Source organism: Tenrec ecaudatus, chromosome 13 (assembly GCF_050624435.1).
Source record: "Tenrec ecaudatus isolate mTenEca1 chromosome 13, mTenEca1.hap1, whole genome shotgun sequence".
In the NCBI taxonomy this organism is placed as follows: domain Eukaryota; kingdom Metazoa; phylum Chordata; class Mammalia; order Afrosoricida; family Tenrecidae; genus Tenrec; species Tenrec ecaudatus.
Window position 1 is genome coordinate 26,954,480 of NC_134542.1, and position 24,221 is coordinate 26,978,700.

The 24,221-nt window shown below is 37.4% G+C and overlaps 1 protein-coding gene across 1 annotated transcript in view; it reads left to right on the top strand.

Annotated features, from left to right (window-relative positions):
* The window catches only part of ERBB4 (erb-b2 receptor tyrosine kinase 4), a 1,152,669-nt gene that overhangs the window by 414,309 nt on the left and 714,139 nt on the right, over nucleotides 1–24,221 (top strand). Inside the window, exon 2 of the mRNA XM_075528902.1 lies at nucleotides 13,794–13,945. Within this exon, the coding sequence (XP_075385017.1) occupies nucleotides 13,794–13,945 (152 nt within the window). The remainder of the gene's footprint in view (nucleotides 1–13,793; nucleotides 13,946–24,221) is intronic.

Consider the following 24,221-nt stretch of genomic DNA (forward strand, 5'->3'; position numbering starts at 1 on the left):
ATTGTGTCATAAGAAAACATCCCAGCCTAGTCCGGATCAAGTCCTTACGTTCTTTATTAGCCCGTAAGTCCAATATTAGCCCATGGATTCCTCTCCAGACTTACACAACACATGCAATGAAGATGACTACAGGAAGATCACAGGCCAGTGGGTGGAAAGCCCTGTGGATCCAGAGGTGGTGGAAGCATCTCAGCGCTGGCATGGGTCTCCACGTGGCTCCTTCAGCTCCAAGGCTCTGGCTGTCATCAGCACAGCTCCATGTGGCTTGTCAACAGGAATGTGAAGCCAAAAGGGTAAGTGTCCTGCTTCAAGAGACAAGACCAGGCCGTATTTCACTCTGTTATACATTCAGTCATCTCTAGTCAGAAACAGGTGTACGTCACCGATCACCAACAACGTCTTTTGCATAAGAATCGCCTTAAGAGATTACTGAATATACAGGTGCTGGTGAGGAAATCAGAGGTGCCTGGCTCTCCTTTCAAAAGTATAATGAGTAAGGATAATGATTTAAAACAAGCAGTCATCCAAGTGAGGTGTCAACTAAGTCCACATGGAGAAAGTACCGCTGCCTGTGTCATCCAAAGATTATTAACAATAAACTCCAAATTAGAAGGAGGAAATGTGTCAGAGCTTCAAACATAAGCATCGCATTTGTCAAAGGTATGGATGATCTTGGAAGGACCAAGTCCATCTGCAGAGTACTCGCATGGACCAAGTCCCACGGAAATCCCCTCTGACAATCACCCAGGGACACGAATAGCTCTGCTTTCACATGGGGACATTGTAAAGTCCATGGTGGCAGATGTAGTTATTTAAAAATAAAATGCCGTATCATTCGATCTCTCCTTTGACCCATTAAAATTTTTTTTTAATTTTTAGTATTTTCTGCTTTCTTTTTGATTGAGTTTTTCTGTTTTTCTACTCATGGCTCTGTGTTTGCTATTTATTATTACTTTATTTTTGTGTTTTGTAATAGTTTCTATATATGAAATTCAGGATAGGTAGATCTACAGAGACAGTGACTGTATTGGTAATTGTCTAGGGGTGATATAAGGAAGGATGGGGGAAATGGGGAGCCAACAATAATGAATACAAGAACAAAATGTTCTGAAATTGATTGTGGTGATGATTGCACAAATAGCCCAAATATGATTGAATGGACATTTTTTGATATGTGAACTATAACCCAATCAAAAATAAATAAAGTTTAGAGGGGATTTGTAATAGAGTACAAATTTGAACTATAAATGTGATATATTTATCACTCCATTTACACTTATCCCATGGCCTCATATATTGTAGATGGCTCCTATTTTATCATGAATAAAGTTGAATAAATGTTGAAAGAACAAATGATGACAGATATCTGACAGATACTGCCCTAGTGATGGCTAGCTCTGTATTGAACACCTTACTCGAATTAGTATATGAAATCAATTATGTTATAAAAATGGTTCATCTAAATCTGTTTTAGCATAACTAATTTAATAGAGATTAAACATGACACTTGCTATATAAAATACTAGGTGGTAGATTATGAGAAAATCCTTTGAAATAAATTATAATGAGCCATGTTTACTTACATAGTCTACTCGAGTTTATGCTTCTTATTCCTCATCCACAATTACAAAATGGCTGGAAAACACCCCAGAACTTTGTTGGAATGCGTTCTCACTTATATTACGCGGTGTGTGTAGATTTTCTTAGGACGTGGATATAGTATTAAGTAAAATATGTTGGCTATGGTATCGATTTCCTTTGACCCATATCTGACAATAACTTGATTTCCCTTTTTACTTAAATAATTTGTTATCTATGTAGAGAAACTTGCCCTTGAATGAACATGGTGACTGGCCCATGTCAGTGGCATGGAGCATCACTGAAAATTGGCATCTGGCAAATGGACAGGTGGGAAAGAAATGCATCCCCCATTCTGAACTCCTGAGCACGTGCCTGGGCATGGGGCTATGGTACCCAGAGGAGAAAGGCCATACTGTATTAACACAGAGACAAAAGTGGTCCTGGGTTGGGGAACGCTATAAATGAACAAAAACAAAACTCAAAATCACAGTCCTCAAGTCCATTTGACGCATAGTGACTCTGTAGGAGTCTGTAGAACTGCCCGTGTGAGTTTCTGAGACTGTAACTCTTATATGGGAAGAGAAAGTATCATCTCTCCAACTGCTGACCTTGTGGTTAGATTCTGACCCGTAACCCATCACACCACTCGGATTCCTCTTCATAAACGAAAAAAACACCCTGAACGAAGAACGTGGTGATAGCGAGGTCTCACTGCAGCTTTGCGCTCCCTCTGGTTTGCCTCTATTGCTATTAGAGAGCGCATGGTTGACTAGCCCAAAAAAGTCCTTCGCACATGTCATCAGCCCAGAGTCAGCATTTGTCCATGGAAGGCATGAAAACTTCCCCTGTGGCCAATGCAAAGATGTTGTAATCATTGCTTAAGAAAGCAGCTGTAGTGTGTGAGTGTAGCATCATGGTAGGACGTTCTGGTATAATCCTTCAAGTACGTTTTAACAGGAATGCCCCCTCCCCCGCACATCCACTGTCATTCGCATCACATGATGAGTAAAGGCATCACAGTGATGAGACATCCTAGAGTGGCTTTTATTTCACACACGGGGATGCTTGCAGGTGGGATAAGCTAGAGAAGAAAGCTGGTTGCTGGTGTTCACATACTTATCTCCCACTGGCATTTCCCCAGCTTGGAGGTCTGAACTGTCCCTCTTAATCGGAGAGAGTGCATACAGATTCACAGCAAGACCTCAAGGAGAGCCAGATGATGGCGCAGATGGCAGATGACTAATTTGGCAAGCCTTGATGAGTGGAAATTGTTTGCTTTAATTGCTTGTCAAGTCCGGTGCCTATACTAAAGTTAAGGACCCAGCGGCTTCATAAAAAATAAACACTACCATCTAAATAAGGAGGACTCCTTATGCATATGTGGATGTGGATGGGAGAGGATGGTTTTTAAAGGAACAAACAAAAATAAGAGGTTGTTATTGGTGTCAAGTTGATAACTAATATTATCTAGTTACAGATAATAGAGATACAATTTCTAAATCTAGGAAGATTTATTATTGTTCTATCCTTTCTTCCTTCAACATAGGGATTTATGGACTATAACTTAAGGAAATGGAATCATATATTGAAAGACGTGAAACTAAAACAAAAAAAAAAAGGCCCCAGGAACTAAATATTACATGCAAAGAGCAAGAGGGAATTTATTGATGCTCAACATATTTGAAATCATGTGCAACTCTTTTAATATTAATAAGAAAATATTTGAAATATAAATTGGAAAAATGGTCACACTTGAAGAATAATATACTTTATTAGAAAGATTTGGAGTAGATTATTCATAAAGCACATAATTTTTAACTAAGGGCCATTCATGTATAATAGTATTTACAGCTAGCCTTCTGTATGATAATCTCTGATGATGGGCCTATTTCAACTTCAGTCTAATCTATCAGTTTAAGAATGTTTGAAGGCACTTAGGGATTGTACTTAATCAAAAGAGGTAAACTACAGAGACATTTTAGGCAGATCCACAGCAGAGTGGACAGCCCACAGACATGCTATTCATCACTCTGTGTGCTATAGAATGAGTACGTCTTCCCGGGCTACAGCACTATTAGTGAAGGTCGACATGGCCAGGTGTCTCTTCTCATTACGATCAATGATTGCTTGGGAGGTATATTAGTGATTTTAGCAGACAAACACGATTTTTCTTTTTTGGAGTGAAAGACAAAATGGTCAGAGACAATACAGATTCAGAAAGAAACATTATGAGATCACCTATGTAAATTAAGAGTAGTTAATTATTTCATTGAAAAATATGCAAGAGGGCTTCAAAAATTCCATGGAAAAAATGTTTTCTTTTCATTTCATTTTGCACCATCTCTGAAAATCCCTCGTATTACATACTGCCTAGACAACAAAAACATTAATATGAGTTACTTTAGTATCAATATTTTCTTAGCTGTCGTATTTTAATGTTGAGTCTATAAGATACAAATTCTCTGAAAATGATCCCCATTTCATTATCTTTGATTTTGAGACCTATCATACCTGCAAAAAATGTTTAAAATCATCGATATGCACTTCTTAATACTAAAAAGAAACCATCCGAAAAGACAAGAGAAAATAAGATGTGGATGTGCCTTAATTAAATAATTCGTGGTGTTTAAAAGTAGCTCATTTCAGGAGTATAAGAATATTATTTGGTATTCAAGAATAATTAATCTAAAAATATATAATTAATAATTAATCTAAAAAGATATAATAATTAAGTTAAAAAGATAAAAATGCCAAGAATAAAGTGCCTGATAAACTTCAATATGAAACTTGAAATAAAACTTCATACAAAGTGGTATTCTTAAAACATGAAAATAACTACAAAAACAAACCCATGCTGAAGCATTTCCATGAACATTGAAAGATGGCTAGGAATGATTATGATTTTATAAATAGCTAGAATAGCATACAGTACAAGCCAAGACAACACGATAAAATAACTTGATTGACCAAATCAAAATCAAACCCACAACAAGGTCGATTCTGATCCCTAGTGCCCATAGGACAGGGAAGAACTATGTCTGTGGGTTTCCAAGACTGTAACTCTTTTAAAGAGTAGAAAGCCTCATCTTTCTCTTGACAAGGAGCTGGTGGTTTCAAACTGCTGGCCTTCCAAATGCATAACCAATGCATAACCTGCTACACCAACGTTGATCAGATTCAAGACTCAATTATTAAGACATAGCTGAAATCCTATGTATTTAGCATGGCACCCAGATGAAAATAAATTCTGAACATTTTATAATATATATCAAAGAATGTTTATACTCAGAAATATAGCCATATGTGTGTATGTGCACATGTGTCGAAGCTTTAATTTATGTTTATGAAAGCTGACTTTGGGATTATGTAGTTCTGTGAATTGTAATTCATGTATGTTGTGTTATTATAGGCTATCCTGTTGTTACTGATTTACAATAATCCTATATGACAAGAACTGCTTCCTGTGGTTTTCTAGTCTAATATTTTTAATCATTTTATTGGGGGCTCATACAACCCTTATTACAATCCATAGATCCATCCATTGTGTCAAGCACATTTGTACATTTATTGCCATTATCATTCTCAAAATATTTGCTTTCTACTTGATCCCTTGGTATCAGCTCTTCACTTTTCCCCTCCCGCTCTACTCTCCCAAAAATGAACCCTTGATAAATTATAAATTATTATTATTTTGTCATATCTCACACTGTCCGACATCTCCCTTCACCCACTTTTCTGTTTTCCATCCCCCAGGCAGGAGGTTACATGTAGATCCTTGTGATCAGTTCCCCCTTTCTATCCCACCTTCCTTCCACTCTGCCGGCATCACCACTCTCACCATTGGTCCTGAAGGGTTTGTCTGTCCTGGATTCCAGTTCCTATTTGTACCAGTGTACATCCTCTGGTCTAGCCAGATTCGTAAGGTAGAATAGGGATCATGATAGTAGGGGGAGGAAGCATTTAGGAACTAGAGGAAAGTTGTATGTTTCATTGTTGCTACACTACACCCTGCTTGGCTCCTGTCCTTCCCATGACCCTTCTATAAGGGGATGTTTAGTTGCTTACAGATGGGTCTTGGGTCCCCAATCTGCACTCCCCCTCATTCACAATAATTTGATTTTTTGTTCTTTGATGCCTGATAACTGATCCCTTCAGCTCCTTGTGATCACACAGGCTGGTGTGCTTCTTCTATGTGGGCTTGTTTGCTTCTGAGCTAGATCATCGCTTATTTACTTTCAAGTCTGTAACACCCTAGATGCTATATCTTTTGATAGCCGGCCTCCATCAGCTTTCTTCTCCACTTTTGCTTATTCACCAGCTTTTTCTTCAGTGATTGTGTCGAGAAGGTGAGCATCAAGGAATGCCAATTTAATAGAACAAAGTGTTCTTGCAGTGAGGGAGTACTTGAGTGGAGGCCCAGTGTCCATCTACCACCTTAATACTAAACCTATAAATATATGCACATTGATCTATTTCCCCATCCTCATATATTAATATATTTATATACCTACATGCCTGTATTTAGACCTATATAAATGCTTTGCCTCCTAGTTCTTTCCTCTATTTCCTTTTCCTTTCCTCTTGTCCCACTATCATGCTCAGCCTTTATTTGGGTTTCAGTAATTCTTCTCAGTTACATTACCATTAATCACGCCCCTACCAGGCCTCATGCACCCTCCTCACCACCGATTTGAATCACTTGTTGTTCTCTTGTCTCTGGGTTTGTTACCACCACTTCCTTTTCCCCTACCTTCCCCTCTCACATGTCCCCCCATCCCTCCCGGAACTGTCGGTCCTGTTGTTTTCTCCTACAGATTGTTCTTCCAGCCTATCATATTTAGACAGACCTACGGAGATTATAGCATGCACACAAACAAGACAGAGCAAACCAAAGGAACAACAACAGCAGAAAGCCAATGACAAAACAAGAACAACAACAAAAAAGAAAAGACTATAGTTAGTTCAATGACTATTTTTTAACTGTAGGATTGTTATCCAGTCGAGTCTGATGGGGTGCCAAGCCCTGGCCCCAAAGTCTGTTTTTGGTATTCCTTGGGGACTTCATTGCTCTGTTCCCCTTGCTGTTCTGTTCCACACCCTCAGTGTTTTGCCTCTGTGTGGTGGGATCAGATCGGGTGGAATTCCCACACTGTGGGAATGGGTCCCCTTTAGGGCTATGGGTCAGTGAGGGATGTCGTGTCTCATAGTGGGGCCGGCCCTATGGTCTTCTCTGTGCATTGGCTGCTCTGAATGGGAATATCGTCCTTAAGGGTTGGTGGTCCAGGATGTGCTCCATTCTCTCTTCCTCCCTCTTCAGTTGCTCGCGTGTGCTCTTATCAGACATGTCCCTCTCCCTGAGCTGCAGTGCTGTCCTCTGAAATAAAATCTGGGGGGAGGGGCAGGTATCTACATAGTTGGAATTGGGGCCCACTGCACATTTGAAATGAGCAGTTTTTCAGGTCTTCTTACCTACAGAACTTCTGGCAGATTTGAACCACAGATGTTTTGCTCAGCAACGAAATGACTATGCGTCGGTTGTGATTTGAGCAGACTGCTGACATTTAAGATGACTCTGTAACCATAGGAGCACTTACAATAGTCACTGAAAAAGTCACTTGCTTCTCTTGTGCTATTTCACTGTTTTATGTTTTGATTTTGAACTTTCCTATATGGTAGGTTTTTAAGTGAATAACAATGCATGTCAATCTAAACCCTATTGTCATGTTAACATATCTGAATGAGAAATTAATGACCCAGGTAGACGTGGATTGAAAAATTACAGAAATTGTATTAGGTTATCAAGTATCTTTTTAACAGATACTCTCTGAATTATGTACAAATTACAAATACAATGCTTTTAAATAATACTTGCCTTAAAATAGGAGTCCTGGTGGCCATGTGACTTATGAATTAGCCTGCTAATCATGGGGTCAGCAGTTTGAAATCCCCAGGCAAGCCATTTTGCTGGACAAAGATGCGTCTTTCCACTCTCCTAGAGTTTTATAATCTCAGAAACCCACAAGACCATTTCTACTTTGTCTTTTGGGGTTGCTATGAATTGGATTCTGCTCAATGGCAGTGAGTTAATGTGCAAGATGGTCTAGTGGTGCACTGGTTAAGTGCTCAGAGGTTAACTGATGGGTTGGCAACTTAGATTCTGCAGCAGAGAAAAGACCTCACTCTCCACCCCTACAATTACTACAGCCTAAGAGCAGCTCTACTCTGGCTTATGAATTGTCATGAACTCAACAGGACACAGCACTGTGCCTGTACAACCATCTCACCCCTTATTAAAGAACTTAGAATACTTCTTATAAATATAGAGTTTATAAGAGAATAGCTACACCCACCCGGCCACTTCCACCAAATTGTTTTTGACTCACAATGGCCCTAAAGGACAGAGTAGAACTGCCCCACAGGGCTACAGAGAGGGTAAATAATTACAAAATGAGATATGCCATCTTTTTCCACACAGAGCATCTGGGAAGTTAGAACCATTGACCTTGTAAACAAGTGACCCACAAGTGACCAGCTATGCCACCAGTGCTCCTCCTATGTCACAAGGGCTTTTAATATGCCACCAGGGTGCTATTAAGTGGGCTCAAAACCAAGTAAACCAAATCCATTGCCATCCAGTCGGCTACAGCTCATGGCTAAATAAGTGATTATAAATTTATTAATTAATACCCATGATACACATTTGATTTAAAGGTTAGGAAATATTTTGATATCTTTTTTTTTTCTTATGTTTTCTTCTTTGAAGGAGTGAAGTCCGGGTTTCCATGGTAATAAAAATGTGGCATCAAAAACTCATTTTAATAACCCTATTCGAGAGGAATGAATAACAGACCTATAGGCGAAAGGATACATTGAATGGGATAAGACATGAAATATGTAAATATATATGTATTTATATAATAATACTAATAAGATCTAATAGTAAGTGTTCCTGGGGGTAAGTTGGAGGATCAAGGGGCTAAAGGGAACCTAATATCAAGGAGTTCAAGACAAAAGAAAATGTTTTGAAAAAGATGGTGACCGCAATTGTACAATTATGCTTGATCTAATTGAAATATGAATTGTCATACTATGTGTAAGAGCCCCAATAAAATGTTGTAATTAAAACAACTTATTTTACATATTAATATGGATATTGTTAATGTTGGTCATTGTACTATAAATATATTACTCCCTTGAAGCACATGGATAATTTTAATTCACCATTTTTGTGTTGCTGCACACTCTAATTATAATCTTACTTTTGTACTGAATGAAGATTAAGTAATTCACTTATGGTTGGATGTGAAACTTAAGTCAAGATAAATAAAAGGCCCATGTTTACAGCTATAGTTCCATTTGTAACTGAATTCGTACTAAAAAGAATAATTGGTGATTTTAGTGCAGTCTCACACATCACCAGAGTCCTGGGGTTACACGTGGGCTGACAACTCTAGGGGTGCATGTAAACTGAAGCCCGCAGAAGCTCAAACTAGCACAAGGCTTATAGTTTATGGTCATGATAATAACGTTGGCAAACAGAATTGGATTTTGCTAACGTTGTTTTGGCTGGTGAAGAATTTTCAATTTTGTTTTGATAAACAGCTTTGTGAAATCAATGAAACCTGATGGCTTAAACATTGTCTGGTATACATTGCCTGATTGTAAAATCAATTGACAAATGAAAATGGTGAGGCACTTGGAGCAGGCTTCATGAAGAGAAGTACAAATGCTTTTTATGTGTCTATTCAAACTAGTTCTTTTCAAATGAAGCCTGTCTTTCAAGATAAACATTATTGTGGATATATTATTGATTTAGAAGGTCTGGATAAACATAGCTAAGTATACAGGGGAGTCTCACCGAGACACTAATATTTCTTCACTTCAGTGGTTGGAAGAAGAGGGGAGTTCGTCTGTTTGTTGGATGGATTTTTGTTATTGTTGCTGAAAAAAGGTTCTAACTATACTTATTTCCATTTTCTGTTTTAATAAAGTATCTATAAAACACAGCTGAACATTTCTTGAACAATAGCAAATTTTTAAAGTGAAGAGTGATTTTTCTGAGTACTAATCATACATGTATTGTCTAGTAATTAAATATTGTTAAGCAGCATTTTTTCATTGCAAAATGCTATATAGCTAAGCAGATGCAAAATAATATTAATATATAGCTTCTCTCTTCAAAGAGTATGTAGCCTTCTATAAATATATCAAGATATTACTATAATTTATGATAATAGATATCCTTTTGCAATATTTAAACAAAATTATAAATATTTAGACAATATGGAATATTTAACTGAATGTATAGCAACAATCGGAACATCCAATGAATTAAACATATCTGGACTAAAATAATTTCTAATCATTTGCCTCTTTTGTCCATGTAAGCGTAATGGAAAATGCCAGTTATGTAAAATAATTGGTTCTCAGAATATTGAGCTTTCCATTGCAATGCTATGGGTAACATCAATATTGCGCAAAGCCTGTGAAAAATAATTTTCATGTTGTTGTTAGCTGCCATTGAGTCCCCTACAGCCCCTGACCTTGTGTGCAACAGAGTGGAAGTTCACCCTGTCTTCTTATGTTTCTGTACAGAAAACTTTAAATTCTAATGAAGTCACATGCTTTTGACTTCAAGACCTGTGAGTTATTCAACAGCTTTTGTTTTATTTGTAAATACACTGCCAAATGGGTCATGCAATTATCTATTTATTCTATAAAGGGTCAGTTATAATTGAAACTAGTGAGTCTTCATAAAAAATTTGTTTTCTTTGATAACTCAAATACATGTGTGTACACAATATCCCACCCTAGATATGCTTTTTCCCCTCCTTGATGTTAGCTTACTATGTGTTGTGTATGTTATATGCAAGCACTATTCAAGGAGGTTATGAAGTAAAGATTGAAATTATTTTAAATCCTGTAAAAACAAATGTATATAAAATAAATTACACTGAAACAAACCTTGATATCTCCCTTCAAAAATATATATAAAGGTCATATTTCCCATATGTGTTTATATTCATGTACCATTAAGTTGAAAACAAAGCCTGTAATAATATATCAAATCCCTTATGTAAAAATCAAAATTGTTCCAAACTGTTTAGCATATTCTGACCTCTTCTATATAAAGATACATAAATTTGAGGAGAAAGATAAGATACTGAACATATTAAAGCACACTATTAGTAATCTTTCTTTCTGGAAAGGCATGCTTCGCTATATTCATGGCAGTGTTCACTGTAGACTAATGCAACAGAAATCTATTGTAATGAGTATTGAGAGGAGAGCTCTAGGAATCCTGGGGCATGGGTCCATTAAAATCTGGGATGGGGCCCCTTTCTTATTTCAAGGGCCTTTTGAATATTTATAGCATCATTTGTGGGCCATGAAAATGATCAATTTTAAAATGAGCCTGCTACATATGGTCAGGCATTTCATGAACTCACCCTGAACGCGATGACTGGAAGTGCTCCTTTGTGTGTGATGTGAGCTGGTCGGGAAGGGTTTTTAGGCTCTTGGGACTGTTGGTGTAGTTGGTACACATTGGGCTGACCGCATAAGGTCAGCAGTTTGAAATCATCATTTGCTGTGCTGCAGAAAGATGAGGCTTTCCACTCCTGTCAAGAGTTACAGTCTTGGAAATCCAGAGGGGCAGTTCTGCCCTGTCCTGCAGGGGCACTATGATAGATGGCAGTGAACTTTGACTTCCTGAGAAAGACCACAGCTTGGAAGCCCCCTACCCCTGCTGTAAAGAATAACTTCTGCTAACTACTTAAGAGTCTGCATCTCATCTCCCTTGTTTGTCACATCTGATTAACTTCATTAACATATAAAGCACTTCAAATGTCATTAGATTGTTAAAAATCACCATATTAAAGGATTCAGAAATTGTGATTTAACAACAGAAACTATTTTGCAAGTTAAGTGGGGGCTTATTCTCAAATTTACCAAGTCACTAGTAACAACACTAATTAGTTCATAATGTAGAAAATACAGTTATTAAATGGTTGCCAAGAAACATCTTTGTATTGTGAGAAAAATTCACATTTAATTGTAAGAGCTTAAATTTGTGTATTCATATGTCATGGCTATACACACACAGCATTATGCAAAAATATTTTGCAATGATACAATTATAGTTTAGTTAGATGAAACCTTGGGGTTTGGAACTGCACTGGTTCAGTGCTGGCTGCTCACAGAAAGGTTGGCATTTCAAACCCACTCAGCAGCTGTGTGGAGAGGGTCCTGATGATGTGCTTCCGGCAAGTCCTGTGGGGCAGAGAGCCTGATGGGACAGTTCTGGTCTGTCACACGGGTCACTGTGAGTCAGAAAGGTGTGCACACATGCACTGTTAGATTTATCATATGATGACCCTCTGCCTGCGACCTCAGTCCTCACAACATATTTTGCCCTTTTACTGCCTCCCATTTGGATTTCTTAAATATCGGGAATCAATTTTTGCTGTAAGTTCAAAAGAAAAAAATATTACACTTGCTTGGAAAATTTCCCTCAGAAATGGATGCCTAAAGGTATATGACCTATAGAGTATGGTGACTTTTCTTCATGAAATCATCAGGATGTCGGCTCCATTTCACATATCTCTCTGCCACCTCTCTAGGAGATAGCTATGACCCTGGTGATCCAGAGAGCGGTTCAAGTGTGACCATTCCAACTACATTCCAGGTGGCAGGTTGGAGGAAGCTCATGAAGAAGAAAGGTGACAAAACCAGACTGCAGCCACATTTTAAATACAATTTTAGGGAGGTACCATACAGTATGCTAAATTTTAGTCCCTTGGCAAATTTATATACAATGTGGGCAGACAAACGGATTCTCTACTTAGGAAGATCACGTGTCCAGCTCAAAGTTGGGCAGTCTACAACTGATAAGGAAGAGCAAATGGATATGGGGGTTTTACAAGTTTTTGACACAGGACCTCTCCGTAAGAGTCTATAGAAACTGACCTCCTCACCAGGCTGCACCTTTACATTCCCCCAGTCTTTGAAGCTTCTATTTTGTAACTTGTTTAATCCATTACTTTACGCAATATGCTTAAAAAAGGCACACCCACGCTTATTTTCTTTAATTTACCTATTCTTGTTACATATGAGCTTTCTAATATGAATTGGCTTCAAACATTTTGTAGAAAAGTCTCTTTATGTTTTAATTTCCCCTTTCCCCTAGAGTTTGGGTTTATTGGAAATTAGAATGTGTGCCTTAAATAATAAGAATTTGTACAGGATGGTTTACAAACAATGAGAATAGATAAAACATGAGATTTCTGGGAGAGAAGAGAATATATAAACACTCACAAAATAAAAACATATATGCATGGACAGTCACATTCTTGCACATGAACAGAATCAGCAGACACTCTTCCCAAAGTAATAGACAGAGTTCATTTATTATCACCTCATTTGATCTCACAGGGGTTCTTGTGGTGGCCTATTGGGTAAATGTTACTGCCAACCCCACAGACTGTGGTTCAAACCCATCAGCTGCTCTACTGGAGAAAGATGAGACTCTCTATTAATGTGAAGACTTACAAAGCTCTGACATCCTACAAGATCACTAGGAGTATAAAATGACTTGATGCCAATGGACTTGACTGTTTATAATACACAGGGTACTATAAATGGATGTCATAAGGAGCTACTTGACATCAATCTAGGGATAGTCACTGCATTCTGTGACATCCTGCTGTTAATATTTGTTACAAATATTTCCCTCTGAAATGCAACTGAAGAATGAAAGATATACGTTTTACATATGTAGATAATTTATCTTACTAGAACATCTTATTTTACCATGGAAAATATTTTTTAAAATTTTCTTGTTACTTTCATATTTTTTGTATCTTGATGTATTTATGTCCATGTAAGTTTTTTATTAGAGACCAGAGTAGTAATTGCCAGTATTAAATACAATCATGTATAAATGAAATTAACTTTATTTACATGTTTCGTGTGCATTCAGCAAAAATGGTTATTTGACATTAATTTCCTTGCTGTATATTTCTGTGGAATCTGTGCCTTCTTTTTTTTTGCTTATTTAGCAAAGGAATATAAAAGTGAATAAATGTATCCACATGAGGGTCCATGGCTTTTGATGGCATTCCAATGATTTGATTCAGGAAAATCGGGGTGGCGTCCGGTGGAGTGGCCGTTGTGCATGCTGTAACTGCATGTGTCTCTTCTTGTCTTGGCAGTGTGCGCAGGGACGGAGAATAAACTGAGCTCGCTTTCTGACCTGGAGCAGCAGTACCGAGCCTTGCGCAAGTACTACGAGAACTGTGAGGTAGTCATGGGCAACCTGGAGATAACCAGCATCGAGCACAACCGGGACCTCACCTTCCTGCGGGTAAAGCTTTCTTCTTCTTTCTGAGTAGAACGTGGTGTCACAATGCTTTCGGACTGACCTGTTTGTTTGTGCCTGGTGGCCAGGCTCCTCTTACTGGCAGGCAGAAGATTAGAGATACTGACGCAGACCAGGAGGAAAATAAGCATAGCAGTGTCTTCATACTTGACACTTTGAGTTCTGGCAAGTTCCCCTTGTCCTGGTGCTGAGGAAAGATACTACCAGGGTGCAGCACATGACATGTAGCAAGTGTGCCTTTTCTTGCATTGCTAGCAAGAGGAAAGCTGCTAGGTTGGAAACTGGGATGGTGAGATGAGCAATCAGATAAAAAGTGATAACATCAGATGGCAGTCTCCTTTTGCCCTGCCTCTGCTACTCTGGACTCTTTAGACTACTTAAGTTACCACAAAGGGAAGAAAGCTGCCATCTCTATAAGTAAACAGATATATACTTACACATCTTGAAAATTTGCAAGTTATTGAAAGTAGAGTAATGGGAATTCACAGTACCTATATTGGTTGATATAAAGTTATGCACATAAATACATATAAGTATACATGAACTCATACTGAGTTTTTTTCAACTTACTTCTGGTTTTCACACACCTTTAATCTGCTAAAGAGGCTTTTAAAAGAAAACAGAATCGACCTGGCGGGGGGTAGGTGGGAGGGGCACTGAAAAAAAACAGAATTAAAGTTTGCTTATTTGCATAACAACATAAGAAAATCTGAACTTCAAAAGGTCTTGGCAAAACAGATGAGAATGTGGAATTTCACCCAATTGAATAACTTTTCTTTTCACAAAAATGGCTTAAATGGAATAATAGCCTCTCTAGGTTGTATTTGATCCTGTTTTCAATGATATTTACACTTATCTTAGAAAGAGTACCTTGTTTGAATCAAGACTGACCTATACAGAATGCTGATTGTCAACTCTTTAATGGGTGGTCAATTATGTAGACAACTACAATAATTTTATACCTGGTTATATGGTTTAAAAAATTGTCTTTAACTGTGAGTACAATGAACGTTTCTAAGATAGATAACAACCTTTAAACATAATTAACCTCTAAATTTAAGTAACAGTCTGAGGATTACGATATCCTGTCGTGAAATGGTTCTCCCCTCTTGATTGGCATAGGCTTAGCTGAGAGAGCCGTGTTTCTATAGGTTACATGTGGAAACGATAAGATCATTATATTATTTAATCATGATATCTTTGTTGAAGAAACATAGATGGGGAAGATCATCTGCATTTTAGAATGAGAACACCTGGGATGAGCTTAACCTTTTGTTTGGAATTATTGTCTCAAGGGGTGAGAACATGGAAGCTATTCCAGAGAAAGTTATTTTAAAGGAATATATCGCCATGTTTGATGCTGTTACTGTTGGGAGCCTTAGAGTCAGCTCCAACTCATGACAGCCCAAGTACAAAAGAGCTGAACACTGTACGAAAGGCTGACACTGTATGAGAGGGCTGACACTGTATGAGAGGGCTGACACTACGAAAGGCTGACACTGTATGAGAGGGCTGACGCTGTATGAGAGGGCTGACACTGTATGAGAGGGCTGACGCTGTATGAGAGGGCTGACACTGTATGAGAGGGCTGACACTGTATGAGAGGGCTGACGCTGTATGAGAGGGCTGATGCTGTATGAAAGGCTGACACTATATGAGAGGACTGACTCTGTATGAGAGGACTGACGCTGTATGAGAGGGCTGACGCTGTATGAGAGGGCTGACGCTGTATGAGAGGGCTGACGCTGTTTGAGAGGGCTGACGCTGTATGAGAGGGCTGACACTGTACGAAAGGCTGACACTGTATGAGAGGACTGACACTATATGAGAGGACTGACACTGTATGAGAGGACTGACACTGTATGAGAGGGCTGACGCTGTATGAGAGGGCTGACACTGTATGAGAGGGCTGACACTGTGAAAGTCCTGAACACTGCCTGCTACAGAGCCGTCCGCACAACTGGTGTCCTGTTAGAACCCATTGTTGTACCTGCCTGTCTGTCCATCTCCTTACGGGTCTTTCCCGTGTTCTTTGACCCTCTGTTTGTTGTTAAAACTTTTCAAACCTCTGTCATTGTTATCCTATGGAGTTCTTTCTTAAACCCACACACTAAAATAAAATTTTGATAGAACATGAGCTTTTTCTGTTTCATTTAAAAATGCCTAGAAATTTTGGGAATATTTACAAAGGAGGAAAATTCTAAAATTATGGAGAGCTTGATCAATCCACAAACTCAGTGATTTATAAAAACTGGAGGAAGGGTGAACTATTAGGGGGTTATGATTAGTATTTAAACTTGTTAAATACTACGTTCATGGTCTGGAATGTAAACTGCTACCTAATTTACAATAAAAGTGTTAATTAAGAAAAACACATTTTCAAAAATTCCTAGAAAAATACAATGCTGTTAGTTAAAAGGAAAACTAACCAAGAGGACTGAATTCTGAATTGGGGTTAAAATAGGTTAAATGGTCTTTGAGATCATAATACTGTGAGTAAACATTTTAAATACAAGCTACAGGAGAAGAGTTTTATTTTTTTTCCTTTTATGCTTTGCTTTGGTTCCTTTATGTCAAACTAGATTTTTCTGACTTCTTAAAAGTAATCACAAATATTGTGATAATCCACATGTATGGTTTGTTATATATTTTAGAACTGTTTTAATGACTCGAGGGGAATATAATGGAAGATTTTGGAGAGGTTTCCCCAAAGAGATGCTTACATTTAATCTTAGGAAGATAAGTGGAAGCTTATTAGATAGATGGGTGGAAGAGAAGCCCATTCCAATAAGAGTAAGACCGTACTCTCTTAGCCACTGGGCATACTTATGAGGGGGTACCCAAAACAAACAAACAAACAAACAAACAAACAAAACTCAGAAGATTTTTTTCAAAGTTATGTATTTAAATTTTATTTTTTCCAAAACAACCTTGTCACTTTCAAAGCACTCTCCACTATCCGGAATACATTTATCAAATCTGTAATTCCATTCTTGGAAAATTTTGAACCTCATGTTTGGATGGCTGACAGCACCTCCCTTGCTTTTTTTCTTCACCTCTTTTATGTCATCAAATCGCTGTCCTTTCATATCCCTCTGCATTCGCAGAAACAAAAAGAAGTCACACAGAACCAGGTCAGGTGAGTCAGGTGCCTGGGGTAAGAGAGGCATGCTGTTTTTTGCCCAAAACTGGTACACTGCGATGGCAGCAGGAGCATTGTCATTGTAACAAACCAGTCCCCCGTCTGCCCCAAATCAGGCCTTTGTTGTCACAAACTGTTACACAGTCCTTTCAGAAATTTCAAGAAAAAGCTTGTTTAACAGTCTGACCTGGTGGAATGAACTGAGAATCCACTATCCCCCTCACATTAATAATAATAATAGTAATTGTAATAAATGGTCATGTCTTGATCTGTGATTTCACTTGATGAGCTTATTTTGAGTCAGGTGAAGATGGCATCTTCCACTGGCTTGATTGATGTTTGCTTTTGGGGTCAGAATAGCATCATGTCTCATCATCAGTAATGACCTTGGAAAAACGTCTGAGTCCTCTCTGAGCTGTTCTTTCAGAGCAGGGCATGTTTCCGCACCACACTCTTTTCTGGCCAGTCAGTTCCTACGGCACAAATTTCCCGGCGACCTTTCTAATTCCCAAATAGTCTCTTAAAATTCGTTGAAAAGAGCTCCAAAGTGGAGCAGATAGCTTCCCCATCTCCAGTGGCGTGCTGCCATCGGTCTCCAAGCACAAGGGCACACATTTTGTCATCATTTCCGTCTGTCCGGGAGGCTGAAGGAATTCCAGAATGTGGCTTGTCATCAGCGGACATTTCACCAGATTTGAAACGAGACAACCACTCTTACACTTGAGTTTTCCCTGGAGCGCTGTCCTTGTTAGCTGTGTTTAACTTCACAACAGTTTCTGTGGCATTTTTTCATGAGCAGGAAACAAAATCTCACAGCCACAGTCTGTTCTCTTAAGTCAGCCGTGATAAAAAATGATGTTTGAGCGAAACTGCTTTCATGGAAAAATTCATTATGACCAGAGAGAACCTTCCCAGGTGACTTACCCCATTGGGTTCCCTCAGCCAGACCTAGTGGCTTGGCGCTCACTTAGTGGGGAAATTGCATGCTATGAAAGCTCTGCCCACTGGAGTTTCTTTCCATTGGTTTTTTGTTTTGTTTTGTTTTTTGGTATCCCCTTATACATTTAAACAGATCACAGTTTTTCGTGTGGGTAAAGAACAAATTTAGAAATATCAAATTTTAGTGGTCAGGAGCCTCAGAACATAGACAGAGATTTAGGAGATATGAAAAAGTAACAAGTTAAAAGTTTGGAATTAGAGAGTCAAGGGAAGTTTTGATTAGTGAAACAAGGAACTGGGCCAAGCACAGAACTCTCTGGCTCTCTTATTCTGTTACTTAGAGAACTCCAGGTGAGGCCATAACTACTGTTCTTACTCAACCCTAAGAGCATGAGCCATCTTCTGGACTATTATATTAGATGGCTCATTATTTTACATGTACCTTAAGATATTCTCTAAACTCTTATTTAATATAAAACTCCATTCCTTCTAATTGCTACCTTATAGTTCCTTTTGTTCTTAGCACCTTTTTCCCAATATACTTAATATTTTTAATATAAGTATGTGTAAGAACCCATATTTAAAAGAGCTAGTTATTTTACATTGTTGTCATTTTCTCTGTTTTAAATTTATGAGTGAATGATGAAATTTCACTGTCATATTCAATAGTTTGCATATTATATGTGTATGCATATTAATGTTTTCGTTTGAGTAACTTCTTAATTGAAGTATGAATGTTAATTTTGTTAACTTGGTTTTGACTTTTTGACTGGACATTAAATTATTTTGTTTAGAGAAAATAGTCCATTATAATGTTTTTCTCTAATTACCAAAGTCATATCTTTTAATTAATTAATTAATTATTAATTATTCAATACATGAAAACACAACCATTTAACTAAATTACATTTAGCTCATTCATGGTTTTCTTGGCATTTCAAAAAGTGCCTAAAAGATAGTAGGCATTCATGAAGTTGTTAAATGAATTGATGAACAAATAATTGTTCCTTCTTTAATTGTGGTTATCTATTCTGCTTATACATGATATGCTTGAGGCTCCACATGTGACTTCCTTCACATAGAGCCTTACCCGTTCAGTATGATGCCCCCACACTCATAAGACCCAACCTGGGTTATAATCAGAAACTTTTATAATGAGATTTGGAAATTGTAGCCGAGAACATTCAGTTTCTTTATAAGTTTTTTTTTTATTAAAAGACCATTTTATGGGAGGCTCTGACAGCTCTTATAACAATCCATACATTCATGGTATCACGCATATGTGTGCACATTTCTTTATTGCATCAAAGCTAGAATGTGGCCATGGGTTGCCTTCTGGTTTGAAAATCATAGAGCGCACTTTTCTGCATGTGCAGCCAACAGAGCGAAACCAAGAGAATGAGAAAGAACACTTGTGTCCATAGTCTGCCTGGTAATTTTCATTTTTAGGTTCTAGTCTGCTTTTATTCCAGCTTTTAAGAATTGTATGGTGATTTTCCCTTTTCTTTCTACATTTGCTAGGGCTGTTGTCTTTTACTATAACTCAAATGTCTCAACTAGTGTATCCCTCAATAGTTTAAGAGCATAGCAAAAGGGTGCCTCTGAAATCTGACTGAAGATTTACTTATATCAAATCTAAAAGAAGTTTTTAATGTTTTGAAGATATAACCTTAATCTTTGTCAGATCTACTGTGGTGAGATTCTTTGAAATGCATTTTTTTGGAAATGGATTCTTTTGAAGATGTTTTTGTTATTGTGAACTTGATTCTTATCTCTCTAAACACCTTTCAAACCAGTTTTCTTGTAACCTTCAGGATTTGTGTTTGTTTCTGAAAAAAAAAATCTAGTTGACAATGTTTGACATTCCACCTCTGGGGCTGAGTTGGCTAGAAAAAGATCCTAAAACTTATTTACTATGTACTTTATCACAGTCGCAGGGTTAAGGAGTATAATGGAAAACAGTAATGCATAAAAATCACAGACTGAGCTATTGTCTTTCACTCTGTGAACTCCAAAACAGTGAAATGTAGCCAATAATGGGAATGAACTATCAGACCTTTACCCTCATTAAAATTCTTGGGAACTTTCTCTCTTTTGTCAGACCATTGGTCTTCTTGGCACCTGTTGGCATTCAATAGCTCAGGGCTTCCAAACAGGTGCTTGACTTACCAGCTTTTACATACAGCATTTAATTTTTACAGACTACATTTATTTTTATGTTTTATATATTCACTTTGGGTGAATAAGCATTAAATGTCAAGTAATTATAAAGCAGTGTCTAATGTAAGGTACAATATATAAAAGAAGTATATACAAAAGTATCCTCATTTATTTCCACAATAGATAATCAGTTGTTGTCTGTGTCTGACTTTAAATGTGTGCAACCTGTTTTGGAAGTAATGAATATTAAGATTATAAAGAGATATATTTATTTTAAAAGTGATATATGGACCTGGGCAATTATAATATTGGTGCTTCATTGTTTATTGTAGTCTAGAAACTTAAAATCCTAATGATTATATGCTTTTCTTATCACTAAATGTGAAAAAAATAAACAAATTAATAGTACATTTAGATATCTTTTAAAATCAGCTGGATTACTAGCAATAGAAATTGGAAATGACATCTAAAAAGTTAGAAAGTATAATTGTTTAAAGCAAATTTAATATTTTCTCTCAGAAAATGATACACATTGTTATGAGCATGCATGGATTTTTTAATAACATAATCAACTTTTATTATGCATTTGGTAGTGAAAGTAAAGTTTTATTTTTTTAAATATGAAATGTGGTTGGTTACTGTCAAGTTGACTGATTCATTGGGAAATGATTTGTGCAGAGTAGAACTGCCCCAAAAGATGTCCATTTCTTGATGTTTTTGAATTAGATTAACAGGCCTCTCTCGGAGCTACCTTTTACTGAATTGCCAAGCTTTAATTGGCAATTCAGTGGTTAGCGATTTTTGCCACCCGGATACCAAAAAGAAATAATGCTATTCAAAAATGTCAATTAAAAAGCCCTTAATTTTAATAGAAATTATATACCTTGTTTCATTTTCTTGATCAAAGAAAATAATTTATTCTTCATTTTATTAATTTTTTTCATTTTAATATAAATAAGATTTTATCATGCTATGGCTTCTTCATATATGAGGATATTGCTTCTAAATCACTCTGCAGGGGGCATGACAATTTCAGCGTTTTTTTAAATAAAAGTCAAGTGTCAACATGGTATCATTCTTATACACAGTTCCCCTTCTGACTAATGACATATGTTGTAGGATGCCAAATAGGTGTAAATACTGGGCAGCAAGATAATAGATTTCTGTAATGTAAGACCTTCATTTCATTTGTTGGTGTTTTTAAAAATAGAGCCACAAGGAGATGTGTTGACACAGCGACTACCACAGTGGCGGTGACGTAACAACTGTGAGGACAGTACAGACCAGCAGACAATGTTTTGTTCTGTTGCACAAAGGGTCAGATGGGTCAGAACCATTGGGAATCAGGGCACAGAATAACAGCAGCAAACCCTGGAGACTAGTTCTACTCTGTTCTGTTGTGTGGTTTTGTGTCTGAATCAACAGGATCCGTGGTAATACGTTAACCATCCTTAAGTTCAAGAACTACTTCAGGCAAATAAACAAGCGTTAGACTCCGGGTGCTCCAACTTTTTCTTTAATTTCTCTTTCTATTTGACTTTCTTATCAAACTACATTTGCAACATGTAGCATGCATGCTGTTTTTAGATGATCAATGCTTTTGCTGGATGAGCCAGTGAATCCCAAAAGGAAAGCTGAGAGAATATTTTGTCAAGAGTCAGGACCAAATAGATATTCTGTGTTAAATGACGTTTTCAAAGCATTGATAGCTCCTGAAAGCTGCTTCAAAGACCATTACCCATAAGACATATGCAATTTGGGTATGTTTGTATTTACAGAGGCTTTTCAATTGAGAACTTGATTTTCAATTTCAAGTTAATCATATAACTTGTATTGCATTTTACACTTGGCCTAGGGAAAAACTTTTTTTTCTTCAGATGTTAAGTACCATATCACCTGAAAATATACCACAGACTCAAAATCATGATGCTTTTCAGTATTTCTACTTGATACATCAAAAGGGTAAAATTGTCTATAGTGTTTGTCTATCGGTTATAGCAGAATCATTTCACAAATGTCTTCATAATCACTTAAAATAACCCATGACACATAAATAAAATTATAATTTAACTCAATATCACTATGATAAACACCTACCTTTAATTAAAAACAAATGTGGACAGTAGTATAGAATGGAATATAAAATATTAAAAATTGGCTAGTATAATTTCTAATTCTCATATATAAACATGGTATATTCATGGGTATATGTATTATAAATGCCAATTAATAACCATTTATATTTGTATAAATATAGGCATAAATTAGATATCATTTACTATACTTTGCAATTAAATACTAGTAGATTACTTACACTAGTTGGAATTTCTGAGAGAATATGATTAAAAACAAAGCGGTTCCTAAGTTGTAGTGCTCTTGCACTTCTTGCAAATGCATTTAAATTAAAAATCCATTTATTAGGAAGCTGAGCAGATGCAAAGTATTCCTTTATACCTCTGGGGGTTGAGGTAGTTAAATGTGGCTTAAATGGTAAGTATAATGAGTTCTATAGGCTTGTCTTAACCTTAATTAGGGAAGATCGCAAGTAACAAACCCATTTTATTCTGTTATTCTTTGATATTCTTTGCTCAGGAGAAATGAGTGTATAAAGGTCATTTCTTCACCTCTTTTATTTATAAGGAGCAAGAACTGGGGTTCACAGAAAAAGAACAAATGATATTTATGTGAGTTATTAAGACCAACTCGAAGCATGTTGGCAGCGGGGTACTTTCAATTCTAAAAAGCAAACACTAGAATAGAGTCAAAATGGACTTTTGTCCTATAACTATGTGTATCTCTATTAGCTTCATTTTCCCCTGACTTTTAAGATGGAACATGTTATTTTCTTTATAAAAAGTACAGACTTAGTTTGGTGAGTAATTTTACAAGAGCCAAATTCATTTTTAAGATTTCATTTGGGTCACATGGAGTATAATTTAAAGTTCAGAGTGTAAAACTAAAATGTGAAAACGGCTGCATTTAACAGCACTGCAATTATTTCTACTGATCTCTCATCTGAACCCATGTAACTGCAAAATAATATAATAGATAATGGAAGTGAACAATTAAGGCACTGGTTTAAGTAACTATGAACATTTGAGAAGCATTTCTATTAAATCCGACCTAAAAAATCAGAATCGGTCACAGATTGAAGTACATTTTCTGAAAGAGTCCTGGGGTAGCTTGAAGAGTTCAATGATCTGCCGAGTGAGAGGTGGGTCAGTGGAAGCCACTCTGAGATGTCTTAAATAAAAAAAATCCCTGTGTTCGGCTTCTGCAAGGTCACAGGAGTGAAAATCGCGTGTGTGGCTCCTAGTCCTGCTGGGCTGCGCGTGGCTCGCGTTGGAATGGACTTCGAAGCAACTCATTTTGATACTTTAAGAACCGACAGCTACACTCTCTTAACATTTTAAGTTATCTTGTCACAGTGTTTATGCGTGGCACTGAAATCCACCACACCAACCGCGGGTGGCTCTTTCTAACCCATTGGCTTCCTTTCTTGGTGACCGAGAGGCGAGCAGCAGTGAGCCATCCCACTCACGGTGGAGAGCTCACCGTGTCTTTTTACCCAGCCTTTTAAAGAGAGTCAGCCTTCGGGTAGTAGTAATCATGCGTTTTCAAAGAGGTGAAATCACTGGTAAAATATTTGGTTGTTTTTAAGCAACTAAAAAATGTTTTAAGCAACTCTACCAGTGCATGAGTCATGGCAGCCATTTGTCAGATGTGAGCTTTGGGGGGAAAGCGTGAAAGAAAGTGGTGAAAGTGGGAGTAAACATGGGCTGTCTGCCTCAATGGTATTAATTTTCCTTTTAAACCCTTACCCTAAAGGCCACAATTTATATTAAATAACAACCTGACCTCTGCCTATAAGCCTTACCGATGTCACGGAGGACAGTAAACCTTACTGGTCAACATCCAAAGCCAAGTTCCTTTCTGTCAGCAGCTGTCTCAAGCGCTGCAGCTCTTTCTTTTCTTTCACTCTCAGCCTCAAGTTGTGTCCTGCGCCAGCACCCATCCAAT